The sequence below is a fragment of the Eulemur rufifrons genome, chromosome 7 (genome assembly GCF_041146395.1).
Source record: "Eulemur rufifrons isolate Redbay chromosome 7, OSU_ERuf_1, whole genome shotgun sequence".
In the NCBI taxonomy this organism is placed as follows: Eukaryota; Metazoa; Chordata; class Mammalia; order Primates; family Lemuridae; genus Eulemur; species Eulemur rufifrons.
In genome coordinates, this window is record NC_090989.1 from 169029773 (window position 1) to 169056810 (window position 27038).

The window sequence follows — 27038 nt, forward strand, 5'->3', positions numbered from 1 at the left end:
TGCCCTGCCAGCAGTCCAGGAGGGCTACGCCGCTCGAGTGGTGGAGGGAGGGAGCTCTGCAGAGCTAGGGGATCAGAGTGGGTAATCGCAGCAGGAGGGATTAGCTGCAGCAAGCTGTCCACAGGAGCCATTCTGAAATGTCATTTGAGTGATCTGGCCAAAGTTCAAATGCAGACAGGAGTCGAGTTTGCTATTAACTCCAACAAAGTGCTGAGGTTTGCACCAAACCGTTCCCATATCTCAAAACAAGGAGAGCACTGGTTACGTCGCTCTCTAAAAATGGAGGGACATTGTAACACGCTTTAACTGTTTATTTTTTATCTTACTTGTGGTAAGTGAGGTTTCATGACAGGCAGTTCGCAGTGTTTCCTGTAGCATGTGTTTGAAAGCTCTTTTGTCAGATACTTCAAATCCATAGCAAAGTTTCAAACAGAACACTGCGTCAAGAGGAAGAACAACTTCAAAATACAAACAGTAACCCTAGGAAGTCATTCAGCAACTTAAATTGAGTGTATAAAAATTTAATTATGGACTGATTGCCAGAAAAGACGATTTTTTCTTTTTAGTTGTGTTATTAAGGTAGCCAGCAGAGCTAAGCTGATTCTCCTTGGGTAGGTGGGGAGGCTGTTCTCAGGGTTACTTTACCTATCTCATGCCCTCTGTCTTCATGCAGGATAGTGAGGTGACAGTTGAGTTCTCTAGTTTTCACTGGATTCAAATTTCATGGCTTCTGCAATAAAGAACTGGACCAGATGGTTTTAATTGAGGTCGAAATTTAGCTCCCCAGTTGTAGGACTTTAAATACAAATAGATCTTAAACCTTTAATTAAATTGCTGTTGAATCCCTATAATTCATTTTTCTAAAAACTCTTGTCAGGCAGTTTTAGTTTTGCTGTTTCTGGTTTCGTTTTTGCATATCACTTCTGGTGTTTTATTAGTTGACAGCTCTGGCCTGCAGGTGGAGCAGATACTGTTTCTCTCCTCAGAAAAATAAACACGTGTTGCAAACTCATTGAAAACATTGGCATTCTTAAGTAATTAATCACCCATTCCTTATTAACAGAATGTACGATGAAGGAGGCTTTTAGGCTGTGTTCTGAGCATGAGATTTTTGTTACTCCCATGTTCCAGTCTTCGGGTCTTTCTCCATCCTGCACCCAGAATAAACTGAAATAAAAAGGATACAAAACTAGTGGAAAATGGCAGTAAGGGTTGTGACGGACAATCTCAGCGCAGCACTTTGCAGCAGATGCACCTCGGAGCTGCTGTTCTTTCCCAGCCTGGGAACGTGATGCTGCCTCTTGGGATTCCTACACAGACGTTCCAGTTTTTAAAAATAAACAAAAACAACCAAATAAAAACAAGACAACTCTAATTTGAGTTTTAGCAGGTTCCTTTTATTCTCACTCTCCTTTTGTGTATATATAAAAAATGGAGTGGTGAAGGCATAATTTTGTTTTTTTAACTCTTTTTTTGCATTTTGATGATGGCCCTGTATTTTTCATTTGGGAAAAACAGTGACCCAGACCCAAAATGTGGCTACAGAGATGGCTTGTGTAAGGACTGAGTATGCTTGATGCTTGAATTACACATGACAGGCTAAACTTGTAATTGTAAATTGCTGAAATTGTAGAATGTTTTTTTTTTCCCCCTAATAGAGGATTAAATCTAAAGTAACTAGAGACTGGTGGATTTTTGGATTTGGCACATTTTTTTTTCTTCTGCTGTGTTGGTACCTGAGGAATAGAAACATTTCAAGTGAATGATGGCATGAGAGGAACACAGGGGAGTGAAATTTTACAAAATGTTGTGTGTCACTCAGATAGTGAGATCATATTTGTTTCAGACAGGATGATTGATGCTGTACTCTGTCTGCATCATTTGGATATCACTGCTTCCTGGGGATGGCAGAGAGAAATCCTTATGGCTATTAGCAAAGTAGAAGTGTCCATGAGCATATCATTCATTGCATGGTATCTGTAGTCAGAAATGGTGACACGAAGATCACAGAGGTGGCATAAACAGTTTGGTGGCTATATTTTGCTCAAAGTAGTGGCAGCCTTTATCCCCAAAAGATACTTTCAGAGAAAGAGAGAAAGTGTGTGTGTGAGAGGATGATAACCCTCAGGTTAAAAGTTTGCGCCTTGAACAGGATTGCAGGAGCAGAGGAAGGGCTCCCTTCGGGAAATAAACTGATCACTCAGACCATTCAATTTTCCTTAAGACAAATTGTCTATGACAGTCTTATGAAGAAGAGATGTTATATTCACAGCTGAGGTGATCAACTGTTACAACATTCAGTACCCCCTCTTTTTCTCTATCATTCCATATCTTTCAATAAAGCATTTGGATTTTTTTTTAGAAGACTTTTACAAATGTTTGCAAAGAACTACAAAGTTAAGCAGGCAGGGAAGGAATATTCTCCAGATAGTCAATAAGTTTTTCATATTTCTCGCATACTTGAAAGCAAAGTTCAGAAAGAACAGTCCTCTTGGGAAGAATTCCTGGCAAGAGGATTATTTGAGGTTGCCATATTTCTGCTCTTTTCTTAGCAACATTATTTACAATCCATTCACGCCTGCCCCTTCCCCCACAAGAGTGGAGTTCTCCGTTGTAATCTGCCCTTTGTGATCTACTCTGTTTCATGCAGCCAGCGTGAATGGGTATGCTGCCGTGCACGCCCTGCCCAGAGACGTGGAAATGCCAAGAGACCCGAATACTTTAGTGCGCCCTTTATTTGTGTCATAAAGCGCTGACTTGAAGAGCTTGATAATTTGATTATAGACCTTTGGTGAAAAGTTGTTTCAAGTGGCCCAAGTGCTGTAAATGACTCTTTTCTGCACATTCCCCTTATGTTTTAATTTAAAAGCACCTTCACTTTAGGGGGAGGAGAAATGCATTTGGCAGAGGTAGCAGTTGGAGACTAATTTGTTAGGGCAGCTAGTTTGAAATCATCCTTTTCAGTTAAATCTCTCTAGTGGAAATGATGCCGAGTGCTTTGTGGTAAAGACTTTTTCTTTCTCAGTGTTTTCCAGTGCCATTTGTAACCCACCTAAGCATGCTCCGAAGCTCCCTCCCAGCTTCAATTTTGGCTAATTGTCCTTTGAGGAACTGCATGTCAGAGGTCAGCTCTGGATTTGCCAACTTGAGATTTGAATGTTCCAGGGACAGTCCTACCAATTTGCTTCCTTTTCAGCAATTAGACTGCACCCAGCTCTCTCTGGAATAGTTTCATCAAGTGCCTGGGGAATCTAAACAAATTGGATCAAAGAAAAAGCAGATTTAGAGCGAAAAAGACCCTGTGACAACTGAGAGTGGATGGAGTAGGACCATGTTTGCTGATAAGGCATATGTGAGTGCTTTTAAAAAGAAAAGAAAATTTACAGGAAAAAAGTTGACAACAATAAATATAGTGAGAAAATGTTAAATGCCTAATGTCCATGTGTAGCCCGTGGTATGATTTTAAGTGGAATGCCAAGTATTTTGTAATAATTATTAGGAAAAATACATGTATAACTCCAGTGTCAAACCCAAAGTCATTCTTTCACAGATACTGTTGCTTAGGACAATTCTAAATTAGAAAGCTCCTAGTCAGCCACTGAATTTTTAAAAATATGTTAAGTAAATAATAGTCCACATACTGTGCAAATTTGGTGAAGGATTCAAAACATGATTCACTTGTGAATGACAAAAGTTTAGGGAAACCGCTGGTCTGGAGTAAAGTAGATGTGTAAGAAAGAAATCCTGAGATTTAAAAAAAAATGGAGTCTTGTTTTATAGTCTGCCTCAGGTCCTGCCTCAGGTCCTGTGCTCGGATAGGGATCATAATCCTTGTGAAAAACAGAGGATGCCAATTGACACCTCATGAGTTGTGTCTGGTGACTTGAAAGTGAAGTATAACAGTTTGGGCTAACTGGGAACTATATAACACATTGCAGTTATTTTTCAACCTGAACATAAAAATATTTAATTAATTCCATAAAGGGACAGCTTAATGAATGACCCAAAGTTTCTAAACTGAGCTTTTGTAATAAGCATTGTTACTTGCTACACCTGGCCAAAGACTCTGTGCATCTTTATCTGTGTTTTACATTTTATAGCCATGTGTAAGCTTGATTATTAAAAACTCTTGCTTTAAATAGGATCGTGATTGTGGGGTGTTTGTGGAATGGGGCTGCCAGAGACTGCAGGAAATCATGTATTCTTTGAAGTGTGCGTTGGTATTTCTTATAAAGCCTTTTTGTGCAGTGTGCGCACTCTGTTTAACCTTACCTGACTGAATCTATCTAAAAGTGTGCGTTTCATTTAAAGAAAAATCTGTGGGTTTTAGGAATTATTACTTTGATAATCTACCCCAGATTTCCACCCTTGGATCCATAAACTAAATTTGAGACTTCATCTTTACTTTATTCCTTTCCACCTGAAGTTCTTCCTGAGTATCTCCTGAGTTCTGTTAGGAAGATGAGCCAGCCTTTTATTTATGAAATAATTTTAGCTTGAATGAACTTTCTTTCTGTTTGGTATTAATTTGTTCATTTTTAAGTGAACTTTAAAAGTTGAGCTCCTATCTGAGAAGAGCTTAGTATCTTCCTGGAAGGACATCTAAAAATATATGAACTAAGTCCTTACCATGCTGTAGAACATAGAGTAGAGATGGTTTGATTTGTTCTTAACTACTTTCTACCTGCTTTAGTAATCAGGAGATTTATAAATACTTTTCTGTCTAAAGAAATGAGTCTGTAGCAGACATCAGCTTAACTAACAGGGAGCCTCTGTCACTGTTGAGTTCCCAGGACCTGGTCCTTAGTAGGCCCTGGGCTGCAGGCTTTGCAACTCCTTATCATTTAATCCCCAACAGCTCTGCAAAGTAGACTTGGCAGATGAAGACTCTGTCAAGGAGGATAGAGTGGGCTGGTTGCCCAGGGTCACCCAGCTAGTAACTGGCAAAGCAAGGATATGAACCCACATAACTCTGACTCCAAAGTTCTTGCCCTTTTCAAGCCATCTATAGAGTATTTTCATTTGACTTTGGATTCTATTCAGGCTCATTACTTACTCAGCTGGTGCATATCAAGACTGTGGCCTACAGGATCACTTGAGCCCAAGAATCTGAGGTTACTGTGAGCTAGGCTGACGCCATGGCACTCTAGCCCAGGCAACAGAGCGAGACTCTGTCTCAAAAAGAATAGAAAAAGACTGTGGCCTACAGCCCTGAGTCTCTGCTGGGAAGGTGACCATAAATAACTGGAGAGTGACTAGAAGCATGCATAATTGTATTGGTTGATGGGGTCCAGCCTAATACTATCGAACAGGTATTTGCTGCTCTTCCTGATGGTCCTTTATAGAACATGTTCATCTGGAAACTGTGTAAGTTGATTCCTTTTAGCCAAGCCAGAAAGACAGCCCTGATTGGTCCTTTCTACCACAATTCATTCTTCAAAGCATCTTGGATAGTTTAAGGACTCCTGAGCAAAAAAAAAAAAAAAACCCAAAAACAACCAACAACAATTCTACGCTGTCTGACACAGCCATAACTGATCTTTAGGAGAGCGAAATGGAAAGATGACATTTAAAACAATTTGGTTTTCACTTAAACAGATTCTGGATCCCACCCTGAATTTACAAAAACACTATCATCAATGACCTTGTATGTTCAGCCTATGTAGACTTTTATGCTAACAGTTAGCCTCCTTTTGCTGAGCACTTGGAAGGTGGGTGTCTTACAGATTTATGTCCCAACCCTCACCTTTACCCCTGCCTTCTGTCTGCCTTTGGATCATGTATTACAGCTTGCGATAATAGCGATGCCATTTAAGAGCAGGCGAGTTGCTGTGTGCTTTCACTTGGGTGCTGAAGTCAGCCTGCCTCTTAACTAGTTGTGTGACATTGGGTAACTGACTTGAGTCCTTTAAAGCCTTTACTTCCTCATCTAGAAAGTGGGGATAATAATATTGTCTACTTTGTTAAAAAGATGGTCAGGATTGAATGAGATAATCCTCCTAAAACCCATAGCATGGCCCCTGGCACATGGTTTCTGCACAATAAACAGTAGCAGCTGTTGTTGATGATGATGTTGTTAAAGGTGAGACTTTTCACTGGTCAATTGTTCGGATTATAAAAGATTAGTAAAAGGTTTAATAAGAGGTAAGAAAAGAGCCCAGAGAAAAAGTTGTTTTGTGGGGGTTTCTTAATCATTAGCCCCTCTTGCCTGATGCCCCTTGGGAATGGCACAAATTGACGCTGTGCTCATGAGTGATAGTATGCTTTGCTTTATTTTGGCATGTGTGAAATTGAGACCAGAACACCAAATTTCCCCTTTTTAAAAGTATGTATTAATATTTGATAATCAAGTAAACTATATTATAGAAAAACAATAGACCCATAATACCAGGGATAACTGTTTTTTAAAAAGCTTGACATGTATCCCTCTAGACTTTTTTCGATTATGAATGATAGCATTTGAAGTTACAATTTTATGTGACTGCCTTTTAGGTTTATGCCCTAACTTTGACACTTGGTACATTATAAAATATTTTTAGCTTTTGAAGCAATATTTGTTTATGGCATAAAAAGATCTAATTATTTGCTTTGAACTTTTTTTGGTTTCTACCTAGGTGTTAATATTTATATTTTTTAAATCTCAGCATGAATTCAAAATTACAAGCACAGTATTATTGGTTGTGTCCATTTTGGAAGACCAACAGAGAGCTGTCCTCTCTGCCACCCCCCCCCCCCATATCCTGCCCTTGCCTTTAGCCATGTCACATGTTGGAGCCACAAGGGGGAAGAGAGGCCTGTGAAGCTCCTTCTCTGTCTCCCCTTCATCCCTTCTTGCCCCTGCACCATGTCTGTCTGTCTTTCCCATCATCCCCCCCCCCCCACCACACACACACACACTCTCACTCTCAGGCATGTTTGTCTGTCTTTGTCCCTGTTCTGTCCCTATATCTGTACTTGTCTATTGATCTGCATGCCTGTCTCTCCCTTGCTGGAGCCATGCACAATGCCCTCCTCATTCAGGGACAGAGTGTGCTTTCTCTGGGCTGGTGCCAGATCCTGGAGAGAGGAGTGCTTTGAAAACTCAACTTGGACTCCTCAGCAGACCACATTGCAGTTATGCTTAGCATCTGGCCACCACTTTGTCCATTTAATATAGGGTCCCTAACCCTATCCATAATTTGCCCATTTCTCTTTTGATCTAGAAACACTTTTTTTTTTTAACCTGGAAGCCCCGTTTAAAGTCTTATGAAATATAAAGACCCACAGTGAAAGGAAGAGGGGAGTCCATCTCGACTATAATGAAATTTGGTTTTTCCACCTTGCTTTCTTATGAGGGGAAAGCCAGATGCTGTCGTTGTCACAGAATAAGTTACCAGTTGATGAAGTAAAGGAACAACTTAACTCAGTAGCATGACAAGAATTTGAGCTGGTACTTTCAGCCAGGATCTCAGTTACTTACACATGTGCGTACACACACACACACACACACACACACACAATCTGTTTCAAGTTTAAGTGAACGGAAGACATTCAGGATAGGTTGCCATTCTTAGTTTTAAAATACTTTTATCGTTGCAGTAGAAAATAGAATTTTTTTGCAATATTAATACATTAGCATACTTTCAATGGTAGCAAGTTTTTAAATCTTGATTTTCTAGTGCTGAATCCCATAGTAAGAGTTAATAGACAAGAAAAGATGATGTTAACTAAAGAAAACGGGGAGGGTGGACCATAATGGGAATAGAAAATTGAAAGGACAAGCTTAAAGTTAGCCAGTTCTAGTATAACACAACATGCATTCCTAAAAAATTACTGCATTATGCAAAATTGCGCAATAAAAAACCACATGAGGCTTATTGGGAAAATGGGGTTACAGCACAACACTCAAAAACTTCATCAGTGACACACAGAAAAAGAGAGAAACCTAATGAAAACAGTAGCACAGTCTTACATATGTTAAATAGTTTAAAATTACATGAATACTAGAATAAACATGGCAGCTTATCTTGAAAAGACTTGGCGTTTGCTTATTGTAGTGGGTGTGGGAAGGGCTGCAGCTTGTGAGTTACTATGAAGTGGTGGAAGGAGGTTATCTGAAATTGGAAGGAAAGTTGTAAGCACCACATGTGGATGGGTATGGTGCGTAACACCCATGGTGAACTGAGGTGATGGCGGATGTTCGAGGGTGTGCGTTTTGTGTATGCCCACATGGCTCAGCTCAGCAGGATGTAGTTTTCTGCATTCACCTAGTGTTTTTTATAGACAAAAATCACCAAAAAGCAAATACAAAATCACATTATGCTGAAATTGTTCCTCAGTGTATCAGTGGCTTTGGAATAAATTTGCATTCTCAAAACAAGCTTTATAGCAGAAGTGACAGTATTTAATTACATCAGGAATTTTATCATTTGCTCTTCAGAGAAAATACATCACATTTGCTCTGAGACACCTGAGGGTGGTGGTACCCTGCTTCACCCTGGGGCCCATCTGGAAGTGGATTGGGGAGCAGTTTCAGGTTATCTCTGGCAGAGGGGCCCTACATGACTAAGTGGTAGGGAGCCAGGAAGACTAACCGTCCTGAAGTCCTGCTGAAGAATTGTCCTGTCCAAAATACCAATGATGCTCCCATGAGAGACTGGTCAGTATTAGACTGGGAGGAGGGCAAAATGATAGAGTTGATAATTTAAATTAAAATGTTGAATAAAAAAAGTATTTTATGTGACTTTGATAAGAACAGTAAAAATAGTTTGCTGTTGATGGAAGTTTGAAAAACACCAGTTTAAGATAAACAGTAGCAGTGAAATTTATTTGCCAAACACTTATGTATAATCTCTGAAGGAGGTACATGTGCATAAATGTTTTTTAAATCTCCTTACTTAGGTTATTCCAGTATGTAGCCGAGGTTGACAACCACTGGTGTAGGGCCTTTTGAAAATCACTCCTTTCACAAGAAAAACTATACCAGTCATGCAAATGTTAATTGAAGACCTACTCTGTGCCATGCCTTACAAAGGAAGATTACTGAGACATGGCTCATGGGAACTCTAAGGCAGGTGACAAAATGTAAATTGTTTGCAATTCTGGCTGACAAATGCTGACATTTGGAAGTATGTTCGGAGTGTTTTGGGATCACAGAAGAGATAAAAACTAAATTAAAAAAAAAAATTCCTCAGATGCCAAATTTGGAAAATTATTAAACTAAACTTACTTTAGTTTTCCCTTCCTTACATACAGCTTTCGTACTTGGGGGGAAGGAAGGGGAGAAGGCAAGAAGCATTTATAAATTGCAATCCATTTAACCTGCCTAGCTTGATTGTAGCCTTTGTGTAGTTGAGTTGGGGAATTTGAATCTTGTCTGTCAATAGCGTAATATTGTTTTCCTGGTGTAATATAGGCTTTTAAGTACCTCATAAAGCATCACTGAAGTAATGTCCTTCCAGGAATAAGTCACCACAGCTTCACTGAGAGGCTCAGGACTATAAGAAGACCTTTGGAAATATACCATTTAAGTGATACTTGTAGTCATTGATTCTAACATGCTTAATGTTTTAAATACTCATATGGCTCCCATATTGTGATGTCAATGTTGGATCATGTACATTTTAAAACTTAGAGTTAAGCAAATGTGTAAATTTTAAATTATAAGTTTAATTGAAGGCAGCCACTAAGGTACTAAAGTGGATAAAATTACCAAATAATGTACTTGTTTCCAGTGGTAATATTCTTCAACAGCTCTTGATTTATATTAGTATGGATTGCCTGACTGAGAAAACCTGATTCTCTGGTGGATAGGTTTATTTTCAGCTAAACCTTTGTAGTCTGTGCTTAACCATGAATTACTTCCTGGTTTAAAAAAACAGACGTAGCTATTTGTGGTATTTTTGTCTTGCGCCTTTGGCATCTTAGTGGTGTGAACCAGAGCTGTGCCATCTGTAGTCAAGTGAGATTATTAAAAAGGGGGGGGTGAAATGATTCACTGGAAAATTTCAGCACAGATTCTTGAGGAACGATAAGATAACTCTACAAACAATCTTATTTGGTGTCATATGCTGGTGGGTAGTGACAGAAAAACAAAGAAGGTACAACTTGTTTCTTAAGATTTTGCTATTTTGAAAATCAGAAAGGTGCCATGAGAGAAAGAAAGAATTCCATGCAGTGTGAATTAGCAGACCTCTGCAGATGAATGAATAATTTTCCTCTCTGAATGCAAGTTGGAGCCAATGAGGTTCATTTCTAACATGCAAAACTCAAAAGGCAGTATTCTCATGTTCAGGATGGTTTTTTAATTTCCTAATGGGTATATGTGATAAACCTTTTTTATGCTGAGATACTTCGGAAACAGAAGGACCATTTCTTATAATCCTAAGTAAGTCTGTGAGACCTAGATAAGCTATGTTTGAAAGGGCTGAGTTTTGTACATGTTTTAACCTAAATATGTTGATTTCAGGGAACTCTTCTGGAGTTCCATTTGAGATTTGCCTGAAACATGGTGTCTTTTTCTCTATTTTCTTTTTTGTTTCCAGAAAGAAGACATAGCTCATCCAGCAAACCTTCTTTGGCCGTTCCTCCCACTTCAGTATTTTCCTTCTTCCCTTCTCTGTCCAAAAGCAAAGGAGGCAGTGCAAGTGGAAGCAACCGTTCTTCCAGTGGAGGTGTCCTTAGCACATCCTCATCAAGTTCCAAGTTGTTGAAATCGCCCAAAGAGAAACCGCCACTCAGGGGGAACACCAGGCCAATGCATCCCATTCAGCAGAGTAGAGTCCCCCATAGTAGAATGTGAGTATGGCCAAAAAGGTTTTTAAAGCTTACCTACTAGAAATGGAACTGTGTATACCACTGGCATCTGACGGTGTCTGTGAGTAATATGAAAGAGAGCACACTTTGGGGAGAATTCAAATATATGTTGTTGGTTCTTTTTTTCCCCCTTATCATATCTTAGGAAACTTTTCAGAGTAGTAATAGCAATAATAATAAGTTTAATAATACTTATTTAGTGATCCTTTATTATGTGCCTGTTATGTGCCTGAAACTAGACTGTATATGTGTACTCATTTAATGATCACAAAAACCCTATGGGTTCAATAATGTGGTTATCCTCATTTTCCAGATGAGGAGAAGAAAGCTTAATGAGGTTGAGGATCTTTGTCCAAGAAAACCTCAAGACAGCTAGGCCTGGATTCAAATCCCACTTCTGTCACTTACTAGCTATGGGGCTTTGGGCAAAGCACCGTTTCTGTCAGGTTGTAAAAATAGTCATTGTGCAGGGTTATTGGGAATTTAAGTTAATATATGTCAAGCACCTGTGGTAGTGTCTAGCTCATAGGAGATAGTTAATGAATGGACGTTTGCACTCTTGCTGCTGTCATTGTTAAGAGTAGTGATAAAAAGATGAAGAGATTCCCAGATGCTGCTCTAGGATTTTCTGGGGCCTGCAAAGCAAATAGGGAAGCAGGACCTCCTCCCCTGAGCCTTGGGTTCACGTCACAGCAGTGACGAGGGAAAACTGAGGAAGTTCACACCTGCCAGGCAAGTCTCTGGCAAGTTGCCACAGTGGCTGTATAGGTTCGCAGGCTCCCTGAGGTCACGCGAGGGAGCAGCCATGTACTCCCATATTATATTCATATCTTGCCTCCTCCTCGTGGCAACCCTCAGCCTGCTGGTGGATGGCTTTTCCTGGGCCTGCCTCCCTTTGCAGGGCATGCTATACATCTTGGTCTCAAGATCTGGTAACTTGGTTAATCTCAGGGCAGGGTCCAGCACCTGATACCGCTCAAGGACCTTGCCATCTGGGAGAGGCCTTGATGTCTTGCAGTATCTCCGCTGCTGTCAGGCTATTCCAGGTACACCCATTTGGGGTTATTTGCCCTGGGTGCTAAGCCCCCAGCCCCTGCTCTTCTGTCAAAAGTGCAGTACAGCAAGCTTGGCTTTCATTCCAGGAGCTATCTGAAAGCCAAAGAAAATGCCAGTGCAGCGCATAAGTCACTTGCCAGCTTAACAGTTGTTAGAGCACTGACTCTACTAAAGAAAGTTTATATAATAAAACCTTGTCTATCTAAGTCTTTATTATCTGGGGCTTTAGAGGGGGACCAAGCCAACTGTTAGCTTCCTACCTGTATCTTTAGTTTTACCAAGCAAAATGATAATGTCAGTAAGATTCTAAGAGAAATCAGTTCTTTGTTAGTGGCACAGATATTCAGCACTCACCAACTGTGTCTAAGCTTCTATCATAGAAACTTTTTTCTCCAGGGACTGGAGAATTGCTACTTTAGTGACACAACATATATTAACTAAACATGGGTCTCCCTCATTGACAGAAGCAGAGAGCCACCTCTTGGGGATAATGTTAGGCATGTTTGAGTTCTCACAAGTTTTTAGTGGCATTCTTGGAAGTTTAGTGTATTTTGATGAATTCTTTCTTAAAAATGGCATTTTTCAAAAGATATTCTCTAAGGGTTCTGCAAATAGTCTTTGGTCCTCTTAGACCTTTTCATGTTTTGCTTCTTATAGAAATTGCATTGGGTACCAGATCCAAGTCTCCCATAGGCTCACGTGTGAGATGTTTCTAAAATGATGAAAGGTCAGGTAAATTTGATGGCCCACTGAGAGTTTTGCCTCACCAGAAGGGCTTATTGGCTTGATAAGTGTGAAGCTTACTGGTTTTTCTGGATAGTGCTAACATAATTCATAAGTTGCCTTCTAAGAGGTTGGCCCTGTGCAGTGCTTGGACAGACTCAGGCTCTGTCCTTATTCCTCTGGCTCCCCATTTACCTGGGGTCCCTGGGGTGCTCAGACACTGACTGGTGTTCTCGCTCCTTCCTACCACAGCATGACACCCTCTGTGAAAGTGGAAAAGATTCATCCCAAGATGGATGGCACACTACTGAAATCTGCCGTGGGGCCAACCTGTCCTGCTACTGTGAGTTCCTCAGTCAAGCCTGGCCTTAACTGCCCCTCAATACCAAAGCCAACCTTGCCTTCACCTGGACAGATTCTGAATGGCAAAGGGCTTCCTGCACCGCCCACTCTGGAAAAGAAATCTGAAGACAATTCCAATAATAGGAAATTTTTAAATAAGAGATTGTCAGGTAACTTCACATTTTCTCCCTTAATAATGTTTCTTTGTATATTCAGTGAGCATTCATGGGCAGCAAATCAACTGCTATCTGTAAGTCCTCTTTGTAATACTAGTCAACTTCAGCTTTAGGAGGAAGTTTCTTAGGTAGTGTGCTTCTCTTCTTCACTCTTGGTTTTAAAGAGCGTGTGTGTGTGTGTGTGTGTGTGTGTGTGTGTAATATGAAAATAGCTTCCTAGTGGTGTGTTTCTGCGTGTAGCAATGAGGTAATGCTGACTTAAACAATATCATCCCTGCCATCTGATGGCCATAGTCACCGCTACTCTTCTAGTGTTGCTGCTTCCTTGCAGTGCTCACACGTTATATATTTTGTATTTATTGATAGTTTGGTGGGTTTTATTTAAGCTATAATTTGTCTAACTATCTTGAAATTTCCCCTATTATTTACAAAATACATAGAGAAATGGGCATGCTTGTAGCTCCAGCTCAGGTGGTGCAAAGGCAATATATGTAACCTACACATTTGTAGCCCTCTAACATTCTGAAATTAAAAAAAAATACATAGAGGAGTGTTTGGCAAGCTCATTGTAATGTCTGTGTGCTTTTGACAGAAAGAGAGTTTGATCCTGACATCCACTGTGGTGTCATTGATCTCGACACCAAGAAGCCCTGCACCCGGTCTTTGACATGCAAGGTAGGTGGCTTCCTGCAGGTAGAGCTAAAGACCCTGATAAACACAGGGAACTGGGTTGTACCTCCCTGCTCCCAAAGTCTTTCTAACCTGCAGGCGATGCAGTGCCCTGTGGATTATTCCGAATTGTGTAAATTTGGAAATAACTTGGTTCTCAAATTGACAAAATATGAAGTATGTTATGATTATAATTTTGACAGAGATTTTGTTTCTAATGAGCAGTGTTATATTCAAGGGAATAGTGTTCTTTCCTAATCCTAACCAATCTGTTACTTTCCAAGACTTTTAATATTTCCACATAGAAATTTAATACAAGAGGCTACTGTGACTTAAATTATACTGACTTAAAACCAGTCTAGAGATTTCTTTTGCATATATATAAATAATTTTTAAAATGTATAATCCATGGTTCTTAAATTTTAAATGACGATTTTTTAAAAATCTGTGACTTTGAGATAGCCTTATTTTCTAGTTAAAAATAATACTAGATAAAATATAAGCCAAGAAAATGTAGCTAGCCTCCTTTCTGAAGTCTTCCTTCATTTTCTTTAGTATGCCAATATGCTAATAAGAAGGTGGTATATTTGCTATAGAATAAGAGTTATCAAAGTGGGGATGGCTTCAGGGCATTGGTGGACCCCTCTGCATAAATGAGCATATATGTTTTATATGCATTTCCCCAGCTGCCCTTCAGAAGGTTTTAAGAAGTATTAAGAATCACTGCTTTGAAGTATGTAATTTAAAAACCTATGTTTGGGGAAGGGGGTAAAAATTACAAAAGTTAGTGTTTATTTCTAAAAATTAAATTTTGATGTTTTATTTTAAATTTTACCAAAGACTATATTTGAACAGAAGATTTCAGGCCCTATTCCCACCCTCCAACCAGTGGAGAAATGTTATAATCTTCCAAAGTAGGAAATTTTTATTTTTAATTGGTTCTTATTTTAATTTAAACTTCTAATTTATTATAATTTTAGTGTGTAGAATTTGTCTTACAGCAGTGGTTTTGAATCTTTTGTGGAAAGGGGTTGGTCAAGAGTGCCTTTAAATATCTCATTCTTAGAGAAATCACAGACCTTCTTCCCAGAAAAAAGACAGTACATACATATATACATTCTGCATTCAGTATGATACTAGCTGTGAGTCTGTCTTATATGGTTTTTATCGTGTTGAGGTAAGTTCCTTCTATACTCCATTTTTTGAGTTTTTATCATGAAGGGATGTTGAATTTTATCTAAAGCTTTTTCAGCATCAGTTGAAATGATCGTGTGGTTTTTGTCCTTCATTCTGTTGATATGATGTATCACATTGATTTGTGTATGTTGAACCACCCTTGCATCCCTGGGATGAATCTCACTCAATTATGAATAATCTTTTTAATGTGTTGTTGAATTTGGTTTGCTGATATTTTGTTGAGGATTTTTGCATCTATGTTCATAGAGATACTGGCCTATACTTTTTCTGTTGTGTCTTTGGCTTTCGTATCAGGGTGATACAGGGTTCATAGAATGAGTTTGGAAGTATCCCTTTCTCCTCGATTTTTTGGAATAGTTTAATAAGTAGGATTGATATTAGTTCTTAGAATGCTTGTTAGAATTCAGCAGGGAAACCATTGGGTTCTGGGCTTTTCTTTGATGGGAGACTTTTTATTGTTTCTATCTCATTACTTACTGGTTTATTCAAGTTTTGGATTTCTTTCTGGTTCAATCTTAGTAGGTTGTATGTGTCTAGGAATTTATCCATTTCTTTTAGTTTTCCAATTTGTTGACATATAGTTGCTCATAGTAGTCACTAATCATCCTTTGGATTTCTGCAGTATCAGTTGTAATGCCTCCTTTTTCATCTCGAATAATTTATTTGGGTCTTCTCTCTTTTTTTGTTAGTCTAGCTAAAAGTGTGTCTATTTTGTTTAGCATTTCAAAAAGCCAACTTTTTGTTGCATTGATCTTTCGTATTTTTTTGTTTCAATTTCACTTATTTCTGCTGTGATCCTTATTATTTCTTCCACTAATTTTGGGTTTCTTTGCTCTTGTTTTTCTATTTCCATGAGATGTGTTAGATTGTTTATTTGAAGCTCTTCTACTTTTTGGATGTAGACACTTATTGCTATAAACTTTCTTCTTATTACTGCTTTTGCAGTAATACTCTTACATTCTGAATTTTGCATTCTGTCTTGAGTTATTGGGCACCCTAAGCACATGCTCCCACCCTTGGATCTCTAGCTTGAAAATTCCTATCTCATATTCGTTTTTTCTTTCTTTTCTTTTTTTTTTTCCTCTTACCAAGTTGTGATTTGATCTCATATTTATGTTTCATAAGATACTAATTGCACACATATAGTGGTATGTTGTTGTTGAAGATAGCCATTTGGGCTCTGTAGAATTATGTCACAGTTTCAGTTGCCCCTGAGGGAATTTGTGAAAGCATGCCTGCATGATTCCACTTATGTTAGGTATGTAAAATAATCAAATTCATAGAATAAAATTAGAATGATGGTTGCTAGGGGCTGAAGGAGGAGGGAAATGGGAAGTTACTAATCAACGAGCGTAGAGTCTCAGTTAAGCAAGATGCCCTGTTCCGCATCATGATCACAACTTGGTGATGAACCACATGTTTTTTTCCTTCTTTCTTTTAAGGTTCTGTTTTATTGTGGTGAGAAAACAATATGAGAACTACCCTCTTAACAAATTTTTAAGTGTGCATTACAGTACTGTTGACTATAGGTACAATGTTGTACAGCAGATCTGTAGAACTTACTCATCTTGCTTAACTGAAACTTTATGCACTTTGATTAGTAACTCCCCATTTCCCTCTTACTTTAGCCCCCAGCAACCTCCATTGCACTATTTTATTCTATGAATTTGATTATTTTAGGTACCTTCATATAGGAGGAATCATACAGTATCTGTCTTTCTGTGACTGGCTTATTTATCTTAGCATAATATCCTCAAGGTTCATCCTTGTAGCATATTGTAGAATTTCCTTCTTTTTTAACACTGAGTAATATTTCAGTGTATGTATATACCACATTTTCTTTGTCCATTCATCTGTTAGCAGACATTTAGATTGTTTCCATATCTTGGCTATTGTAAATAGTACTTCAGTGAACATAGGAGTGCTAATATCTCTTTGAGATTCTGACTTCAATTCTTTTGGATAAATGCCAGGAATTGAGAGTGCTAAAAGTGATTTTAGCTCAGAATCTGCAAGGAGTATGACCATCATTCTTCCTGTGTCCTTATTGCTGGGTGAAGTTTGTATCGACCTGCATTTTTCTCCCATTTTCCTTTTCAAATGGTATGCGCTCTGCTTGTACTCCTTTAAGGGTGTCATTACTGTCTGTGGCATGGTGCTAAGCCTGTCATTGCATTAATGTTCCTTCAACCCTGATTTGCCATGAGGTCAGCATAGAACTGGCAGAAAATGCAGCATCCATCTGACCTGCCCTTTTCATGGGATGTCTTGATTTTCTTCCCTTCTTCTGTTTGTTAGTTCTTCTCCCTTTCCTTGCCTTCACTTTGGCCTGAATCTATTAAGCCAGTGTAGGGTGACTGGCTTATTTATCTTAACATAATATCCTGAACATACCTGAGTGCTCCTACCCTGAGTGTTCCCCAAGTTGCTACCAGGTCTCTTCTGTCTTAGACTTAGAACACTGTCTTTTCTCGTCACCATCAGGGGACTTGTTCACTACCAATTTTTATTCCCTTTTGGCTACCTGCCACCCTCACTGCCCCCTCTTCACTTCCTCATCTGTCCAGTATCCCATCTGATGTCCTCTGTGCCTTCCACGCAGAGAGATTTGTGACTCTGGTAGCCTTTGTCCATGAAGGCATTATAGAACTTTTTATTGCATACATCTGTGAGCACAGGCCTTATTTCAGGTCCCAGAGAAAAAAGGGTTTAGCGAAATCAAGGCGTGTTTTCTACACTTGTAGAGCTTACAGTATAATGAAAGAGATGGAGATTAATCTAACAATCACTGTGATAAGAGTAAAATTGCCACTGATGAGTTATAAAAAAAAAAAGAGAAGCCTAAGATACAAAAGCCTGCAGTGGAGAGATTTAGCCAGGGAAGGCTTTATTGCCATAGGAACATTAGGCTGAAATTGGTATGATGATGTATCTGGGCAGGAAGGGGTGGGAGAGGCAGGCGATGGAGAGGAAACGTGTGAAGGCTCTGTGGCAGCACAGAGCAAACTCCTTGGATCCTGAAAGGCAGCCAGGTGGCTGAACAGAAAGTGGGAAGAGGAGGTACCAAAGGAGCAGTGAGCAAGGGTCTTAGAGTGTGCAGGGCCGCAGAAGCCTAGTTACACAGTCAGTCTTTATACTGTGAGCCTTGGGCAGCCCCTGAAGAATTCTCACTGGGGGAGTGGGGGAAGGTGATCACCAGATTTCTATATGGAATGTTCTTCAGAGCTCAGTGGAAGTCCTATTTACTCTTTAGACTGAGCTGGGAAAATATTGCCTGCTTTCTTCATTTGGCTTTACTGTGCTAAGCACCAGGGGTCATTCAAGAGGAGGAAAGGTTTATACATCTGTCTGAAGAGACAGACAGGTGGACCAGTAACATTTAGACAGTCATTCATTCTTTAAACACAAATTGGAGGGCCATTATTTTTATATACTTTTTGTTTAAAGTATTTTTTTGAGTGCCAGGTGCTCTTCTAGGTGCTGTTACACCATGAACAAAACAAAATTCCTGTCCTCATTTAGGTTACTTTCTTGTGGATATGTTACATATTAGAGAAAATGAAGTAAAAAATTGAAAAGAAGCTAAACACAATCTAATCTGTGCCAGGTTAGATTTTGGGTGGACAAAGCTTGCAGTATGTCTAGTAAGGAGATAGGTTATGTTATTGAATTTCAAATGGAAGTTAGAAGCATACTTCCACTTTTAAGTCCCTTAAAGTGTAGCAAACATGCTCTATAAATCTCTAGAGCAACACGTTTGTATTATGTGTAGGGGCATGAACACACATGAAGTATTGTTAACAGTAATTTGTAATATAAAAGAGGAAAGGAAATATGTAGATGAATTCACTTATGTTTATGGATATGTGATTAGGCTCCATTGTAGTTAATGTAAACTCATCCATTCCTGAGGTTTTGTGTCTCCTTGGATTTTTACAGACTGAGACCTCAGCAGTATGGAGTGGTCAGATTAACTTGACCTGCACAGTCATTTCACAGTGATTGGACTTCACGGCCAATAAGATTTGCCCAACTCTGACCAGTTCACACCTATACATTCAACTTTATCTTCTGCTTGGAATAGTATTAGGTTTCACATGAGCCTCAGTTTCTTGGTTTTTTTTTTTTTAAATGCCAGTGATTATCAAATGCATTTGGAGTGCAGATATTTTGATGTGCTTCAGTCACAGTTTATATTGATTGTCTTCTTAAGGCAAACCCTAATTTAACTTTTTTCCCCTCAGTGTGCCTATTTCTTATTTCTGAAATTAGACATTGTTTCCTTGGTTTCCACAGCCAGTGTGTTTGCAGGATTCACTCTGCTTTATGTCTCTTCCTGTTCACAGCCTTTCTTCTCTCAGCCTTATCTTTACTTCTCTCAAGTTTTCCTTGGTTGTAGCAGTCTCTGTCTCCAGAATGCTTTGGGCCACTTTCTCTGTTTACATGACATTTTCATTGGAATAGAGAGAAGCAATTGTGTTTAATTTTTACTCTCCGGCAGTTACCAAAAGAACACTTTCTGATACATTTTTTATAGAATAATGGTTTCTTCCCTTTAAGTTAACATTCAATATTTTAAATGGTCTAAAGAGGAATTTTTCTAATGGAGTTGATAAGATTCCTGATAAACAAATTGCTATTGTAGCACAAAACATGAGTACCTGTCACCTGTTACTACTGTTTGTCACGCACGTTCCAGCTGGCACAACTAACATTCTTTTTTCTGATGGAAATAACATCCCTAGATTGTTGTACATTTAGAGTCTAGAAACATACGCTTCTGGTCCAGGTAGGGAGAAAAGAATGCGTTAAGATTTTTAGCCTATGACATGCTGAGCAGTCTTTGATTATGCTAATGGTCCAGATACTTTTTATTGGGAGAGTTGTTTTGGGATATATGACAGACAAAAATCATTCTTGAGATTCTTCAGGTTCTACATTTTTTTGGTCCATAGACACATTCCTTAACCCAGCGGAGGGCTGTCCAGGGTAGAAGAAAACGATTTGATGTGTTATTAGCCGAGCACAAAAACAAAACCAGGGAAAAGGAATTGATTCGCCATCTGGACTCTCAGCAACCACCGCAGCCTCTCAGGGACCCGCATCCCGCCCCTCCTAGAACGTCACAGGAGCCGCACCAAAACCCTCACGGAGTGATTCCTTCCGAATCAAAGCCTTTCATAGCTAGTAAACCTAAACCTCACACCCCCAGTCTTCCAAGGTAAGCCAAACCCTCCAACTCTTTCTCCCTCCTTCAGAGATCAGAATTGCAGACATTGTTAAAACCCTCGTATTGGTCATGATGTCAAAAAACATACTTGGCAAACAGCTTCACTTCATGTCATGCAGTTCAGGGGAGAGCGTCCTTTATTCCCGAGCCACCTGGATCGGCATCTGTTTTCCCCTAGTACTGGTGGTGGAACCCGGGCCTCCCAAAGGTGGTTCTGGATACGTTGTTGTATCTAGGTTAAGGCGGCTGATTCCCAGGCGTGTGATCTGATCCGTGCTGCACTTTCTACTCACTAAGGCCTCCAGGCTGCCCTGCTCAGCAAGGTGGGAGTGCCCCCATTGACCCTCCTCCAGTCCATGAATCTCCACACCCTCCCCTGCCTGCCACTGAGCCAGCTTCTCGGTTATCCAGTGAGGAGGGCGAAGGCGATGACAAAGAAGAGTCTGTTGAAAAACTGGACTGTCATTATTCAGGTCATCATCCTCAGCCAGCATCTGTAAGTTCCACATCCACCCCCATGTTGACCCTCCCTGCACAGCATGGACAGGGCGTTGCAGGGGGGCATGCCAGGGACCTTGGCGTGCCTGTAGATGTGGGATACGTTCTAGGTGTGAAAGCAGCTCAGAACAGGGTGCCCCAGAGACAGCCGCACTCTGTCCGGGGGACGTTGCCTGCTTTTCCCTTTCTCTTCCATGAGACTCAGGGATAGGCATGGGCATTGTCACTCTCATGCTTCACAGCCTCTGGCACCCAGAGTCAGCTCTTTCCTCATTAGCTCCTTTCCTGAAGGAAAGCGAACCCTCATGGGCGTGCCGACATGACAGTTAGCAAGCTCGAGCGGCTGTGTTCTCTCTTTCAGTTTTGCACATTTGGGAGCCGGCAGATTGGAAGAGGCTATTACGTGTTTGACTCCAGGTGGAACCGGCTTCGCTGCGCCCTCAACCTCATGGTGGAGAAGCATCTGAACGCGCAGCTGTGGAAGTGAGTGCCTGTTTGGTTGTGGGGCGAGGAGCTGACTTTACTCAATGCTGCATCTTCTTTTCTGTGTTTCCTGTGGGACTGATTTTTTGAAGATATGCTTATCTAAGTGAAAACATGGCCTTTGACGAGCCTTGAGAAGAAGGGGCCTTGTTGATTAATTCACTCATTCAGCAACTACATACTGTTCTGGGTGCTGGGGTTCAAGGCAGAAGAACTTCCACATATACGGAGCTCACAGTCTAGTTGGGAATCGGGGGAGGTGACAAAAACTAGTCTACAGAAAAATCAGTAAGGCAGCTACAGCTTGTCATAGGGGAGATAATGGAAACAAGTAATGACAATCATTAATACTTACTATATGCCAGTCAACTTACTAAATATATTTAATTTTCACAATTTTGTCAGGTATCTGCGATTATCCCTCCCCGCCCCCACCGTTTTTTAAACAGATAACAAAACTGAGACACAAGGTCATGTAAGAAGTTAGTGGTAGGGCCAGGATTTGAACCTAGAGGTGGTTTGTTCCCGAGTAAGGAGCCCAGATGGGAAAAATAACAGGCCAGAGGGGTTCAGAGAAAGCCTTGAGCTGAACTGGATGGAGGAGAAAGAGCAGCCATTGGGGTGGTATGGGGCGGGTGGGGGGTGGGGGGGGGTGGGCTCCAGGCAAAGGGAACCAGCAACATGAAGGTCTGGAGTCAGAAAGAAGACAGTTTGTTTAAGAAACAGCAGCAAAGTAAAAATGGTACACGACAAGGCCTGAGAGACCAGCAGGGCCCGGTAACATTGAAATTAATTCTGAGTGCAATGGGAAGCTGGTGAAGATTTTAGGTAGAGGATCCATGTGTTCTGATTTGCAACTTAAGATATCTTGTATGGCATTATGTATGCTAGTGTTTCCCAAACACAATTTTTAGTGAAAGGTTTAAATTGTTTACATTACTGCAGGACTTTGCAGAGCCTTTAATGGGCACTGTGGTTTGCAATTCTCAAAGCAAGGGATGCCATATATAATGTGGAATGTCTCCCAAGCTCTTTTGACTTGGGAACCTTTTTTAGGCGAGCATCTTGGGGAACTAGTATTTGGTGGGATCTACTTTGGTGAACCTTGAGCTTTGCTAAAGGAGCTGTCCAGTAAGTCTCTATTGGGGTATCATTTACTAGTGCCTCCTTGAATGGACTCTGCTAGTACATCCATTTGCCCACCTGCCTTGGTTTCCTAATAAAGTCAGACAAAACTGTTCAGAGACCTTGGATAGTCTACAATCCAAAGAACCATCTCCATGATCATTGTTAGGACTTACATTGATTCACTTAGAAAACCAGATCTAGAACAGTGTTACTCTGCTTTTCTATTTCATATTTCTTCCTGGTTCTTACTAATAAGAGGCAGTTCTTCTTTATAAAGGAACATTGTCCCTGCCAAGAAACAGAATCAGGGGAGTGGCTTATTGGGGCTCTGGTGGGGGTCAGGGGGGTCTCTCCATATCAGAACACCCTAAGATACATGAAATCTCAGCTGCTTATTTCTTCAGACTAAGTGGGGCTTGGAGAGCTCATTGAGCTCACTAAACTTAATGGGGATAATGTATACTCCTAAGAGTTTAGAAGGGTCCTCCGAGTGCTTTTTTCTCATTATATTGATGGGTGGCTCATGACCAGCAGTTTGGGAGAAAATGGTTTGGGTTCCTAGCAGCTTATGTGAAGAGATTTTCTTCTTCGTGCGGTGAACTTTTGAAAAAGTAGGATCCTGAGGTTCACTCTGCTGTTGACCTTCTCTCTGTGCTGTTACAAAGCTGACTGCCTTATCGCTTGCTCCCAGGGAGAAGGAAACCATCCCTTTTCGTTAATATGACCTTTGGTTTTAAAAAAAAAAAAGTCAATACTGCGGCAACAGACGTGTTGGCTCAGTGATAAGCTGGCACATAGGCTTGGGGCAGACGGGAACTTGGAGTGCAGTGCTTGTGAAAATGCTCCCCAACATGGGAGTGCTGTCGGCCCATTGGGGCAGCTTTTTAAGGCAGGCCCTGAGATTTGCTGGGAGGAGATCAGCACTTGTCACCCAGAGGAGAATTGTTCTCAGGTGGCGTCTCTGAGGCACTCAAGTAAACTTTCACAGTGGTCCAGGTCCCATGTTACTTCTCAGCCAAAAATCTTACCCTCCAGGAAGAGCTCCTATTTGAGTACCACTCTTCCTGGCCCCTTACCCTTTGATTGCTCATTGTGGTAAATTTGAGGGTAAGTGGAGGTGGGATTTGAGTATGAAATAAGTCATCGTCAGTTTGTGGAGTCTCCGGACAGTGGTGAAATTAGAATCAGCACTTCCTCTGGAGCATGGTCAGGACCCAAAGGGCCCTTTCCAAGTTCCTGTAACTTCCAGGAGTTACTTGCCCTCTATTGATTTAAGACCACTGTTCCACCTCCCCTAAGAAGGGGCCAGGATAGTTTTCAAAGGTTTTTTGTTTGTTTTTTAACTTTTTGAATTGGTAATACATTCACTTGGCTTAAAAAAGAAAAATGAGTATAAAAAGGCACACAGCAAAGAGTCTTCATCGCTCTGTCCCCTACACTCCTATTTCCTACACCCTCCCCCACAGACGGAGCCATTTTTATTATTAATAGTTTGTTGTATATCTTTACGGAGTTTATTTGTACAAACACAAGTCAATATGATTGCATATTCTTACTTTGCCTCTTCTTTATACAAAAGGTAATGAATTACTTAAAAGAGCCTTTTTAAAAGAAACTAGTAATGGTCACCCTGAGGGCTCTACATCCATTCTCCTTTGGAAGCCTTTTCTTTCCCAAGGAGTTGATTCCAGGCAGCCTGGTCTTTAGGCCTGACTTCCTGAGCCATCTGGTGGCCATAAGAAGCCACTCACCCAGTGAGCCATAGTACATGGACTTCATTTAGAGCAGGGCTTCATGTCTGAGCCCGTGAGTCACCAGGGGGCCTTGTTGCCATACAGATTCTGATGGAGTTGGTCGGGGGTGGGGCCTGAGAACCCAGCATTTCTAACAGAGCTCTCAGGTAATGACAATGCTTGCCCTGCTGGGGGGGGCGGGGCGGGGGGCAGATAGAGCCCGTCTTCCCAATCTTGGCCCCACATTGGAATCTCCTGGAGAGATTTAGAAATGACTGATATCTGCCCCACTCCCCCCAGAGACGCTAGTGTTATCAGTGTGGGTGTGGCTGGGGCTACACAGGTGACTGTAACACGCAGCAGCCAGAGCTGAGAAGCACTAGCTTCAGGCCAAGGCTGCACTCTTGAATGGGGTTTGTCAAGCAGGTGCAAATGCCTGTAGTCATTCCTTCCTTGTATTAATAACTATAGTTCTTATTTAAAAACATCTGGAAAGCGCTTTGGCAGCAGTCTGGGCCAATTCTCGCTTGACAGATAAGGAAATGGAACCCCAGCTGGGGTGGTGACTGGGTCAGCCAGGGCTGCCCCAGTAAGTCAGGATCAAGGCAGCCTTAGCACTTGCCTTCCAGTCAGGCCAGTTTCTGCTTTTCTACCTCAGTTTTAGTTCTGCCATCGGAGTTTTCAAAATTTTGGTGCTGTCACATTTTGAAATCGGAGCTAAAATAAAAGGGGGGCCTCCCTGGTTTGACTATTTAAACGGCTTCCTCAGCCCCCATAAATACTTTGCCCAGGCATTATTAACAGAACACATTGTTACAACACTGTGGTGGAAAATCTCTGGAGATTTTTGAGGCTTTATTCCCTTGTGCAGTTATTCAGGCCAATAGTTAGGACCCAGCAGTTGCTGTTAGTTAGCTGTGCCCTTCCTTTTTTCCCATTCCTTCCTGAATTCTCTCAATGTTTGCTGAATGCTTTCTGTATTTTCCGCACTGTGCTGGGCATTAGGGCTATAGTGGTAAAATAAGATGTGGATTGCTATGTCTGGGTAGGAGTTTGTGATTAGCAGTCACGCATTGAAACCACCCTAAGTCATACGAAGTCTAGAAACGGGACAAGGTGAGTCCTTGGGGAACTAAGCAAAGCAAGTCAGGATGGTCAGGACAGATTTCCTAAGGAAGTGATGAGCAGAAACTTATAGGATGAGCAGAAGTTGGGGTCTCGAGTCATGGCTTTTCCCGGAAGATCAGTGGCTGGAAGCAGGGAGCCGGGGATGGGAGGTGGAGCTAGAAGCTGGGGTAGTAGCAGAGGAGAGGTACAAACACACCATCACTCTACCAGCCCCGGGAGGCATTAGAGAATTTAAAGGAGAGAAGTGACAGGATTGGCTTTGTATTTCAGAGTGTTCACTGTGATGTGGGTACGTTTTTGAGTGTCAGAGGCGAAGGGGGTACCCATCTGAAAGTCTCCATGAATGGCTATGGTGAATGTCACTCAGTGTCTTCTTCTATTTCCAGGAAAATCCCACCAGTGCCCAGTACCACAACACCTGTCTCCACACGTGTTCCTCACCGGACAAACTCTGTGCCGACATCACAATGCGGGGTCAGCTATCTTGCGGCAGCCACCGTCTCTTCATCCCCGGTTCTGCTCTCATCCACCTGCATCTCCCCAAACAGCAAATCGGTACCAGCTCATGGAACCACACTAAATGCACAGCCTGCCGCTTCAGGGGTCATGGATCCTGTGTGCAGTATGCAATCCAGACAAGTGTCCTCTTCATCCTCGTCCCCTTCCACACCCTCTGGCCTTTCCTCGGTCCCCTGTTCCCCTATGTCCAGGAAACCTCAGAAGTTGAAATCCAGCAAGTCTTTAAGGCCCAAGGAGTCTTCTGGTAGCAGCACTAACTGTCACAATGCCAGTAGCAGTACCAGTGGCGGCTCAGGAAAGAAACGCAAAAACAGTTCCCCACTGTTAGTTCATTCTTCTTCCTCCTCCTCCTGCTCTTCTTCTCATTCCATGGAGTCTTTTAGGAAAAACTGTGTGGCTCACTCTGGGCCTCCCTACCCCTCAACGGTAACATCTTCCCATAGCATCGGCCTCAACTGTGTGACAAATAAAGCAAACTCGGTGAACATCCGGCACGACCAGTCAGGGAGGGGCCCCCCCAGCGGGAGCCCTGCTGAATCCATCAAGAGGATGAGTGTGATGGTGAACAGCAGCGATTCTACTCTTTCTCTTGGCCCATTCATTCACCAGTCCAATGAACTGCCTGTCAACTCCCATGGCAGTTTTTCACACTCACACACTCCTCTAGACAAACTCATAGGAAAGAAAAGAAAGTGCTCTCCCAGCCCGAGCAGCATCAACAACAACAGCAGCAAACCCACAAAGGTTGCCAAAGTGCCAGCCATGAACAACGTCCACATGAAACACACAGGCACCATCCCAGGGGCACAAGGACTGACGAACAATTCCCTCCTTCATCAGGTAGGAAATGGACTGTGAGCTCCATGGAAATACCCATTTCCACTCCCTTGGGATCTTTTGCCAACTTGGAAATCTGTGTGTTTGGGTTGGTTGGTTTGCCTGAAAACAGATACCTAGCTTCATGGTATCTTTTTTAAAAAGGAAGAGTTCATGGCCATATGAAGGTAACACAGCCTCCTCTCTGCCAGAATTTCTGGTGTCTTTGGAAGACAATCCTAGGTAAGGAAGCCATGGTAATGCAGTTAGCAAATAGTGCTGCAGAAAGCACGAGGCGTGACAGCAAAATCAGAATTGGAAGGGAATTCCTCTCCATAGCCAACAAAGTGTTGTCCCAGTGTTGATAATTGTGTGTCGTATGATGCTGTTGAGGAAGGAAGCAGATACTGTTTTCTGGATAGTAGTTCCCCAGAGTATTCCTCTGAAAAAAGCTGGGCTAAAATTAAACTGATCTAGAATGGAGTGATGTAAGGTTTAAAAAGAGCTTTTAATTCCAGATATCCTGGTTAAATCTCACCCTATATT

At 41.3% G+C, this 27038-nt stretch overlaps 1 protein-coding gene across 5 annotated transcripts in view; it reads left to right on the forward strand.

Moving 5' to 3' along the window:
• Positions 1-27038, forward strand: part of ATXN7 (ataxin 7) — a 131326-nt gene that overhangs the window by 97490 nt on the left and 6798 nt on the right. For all 5 annotated transcript variants that reach the window (XM_069476013.1, XM_069476014.1, XM_069476015.1 and 2 more), the window contains 7 exons: positions 10524-10776; positions 12826-13085; positions 13684-13766; positions 19913-20178; positions 20485-20683; positions 21047-21168; positions 25544-26516. In XM_069476013.1, the coding sequence (XP_069332114.1) occupies positions 10524-10776; positions 12826-13085; positions 13684-13766; positions 19913-20178; positions 20485-20683; positions 21047-21168; positions 25544-26516 (2156 nt within the window). The remainder of the gene's footprint in view (positions 1-10523; positions 10777-12825; positions 13086-13683; positions 13767-19912; positions 20179-20484; positions 20684-21046; positions 21169-25543; positions 26517-27038) is intronic.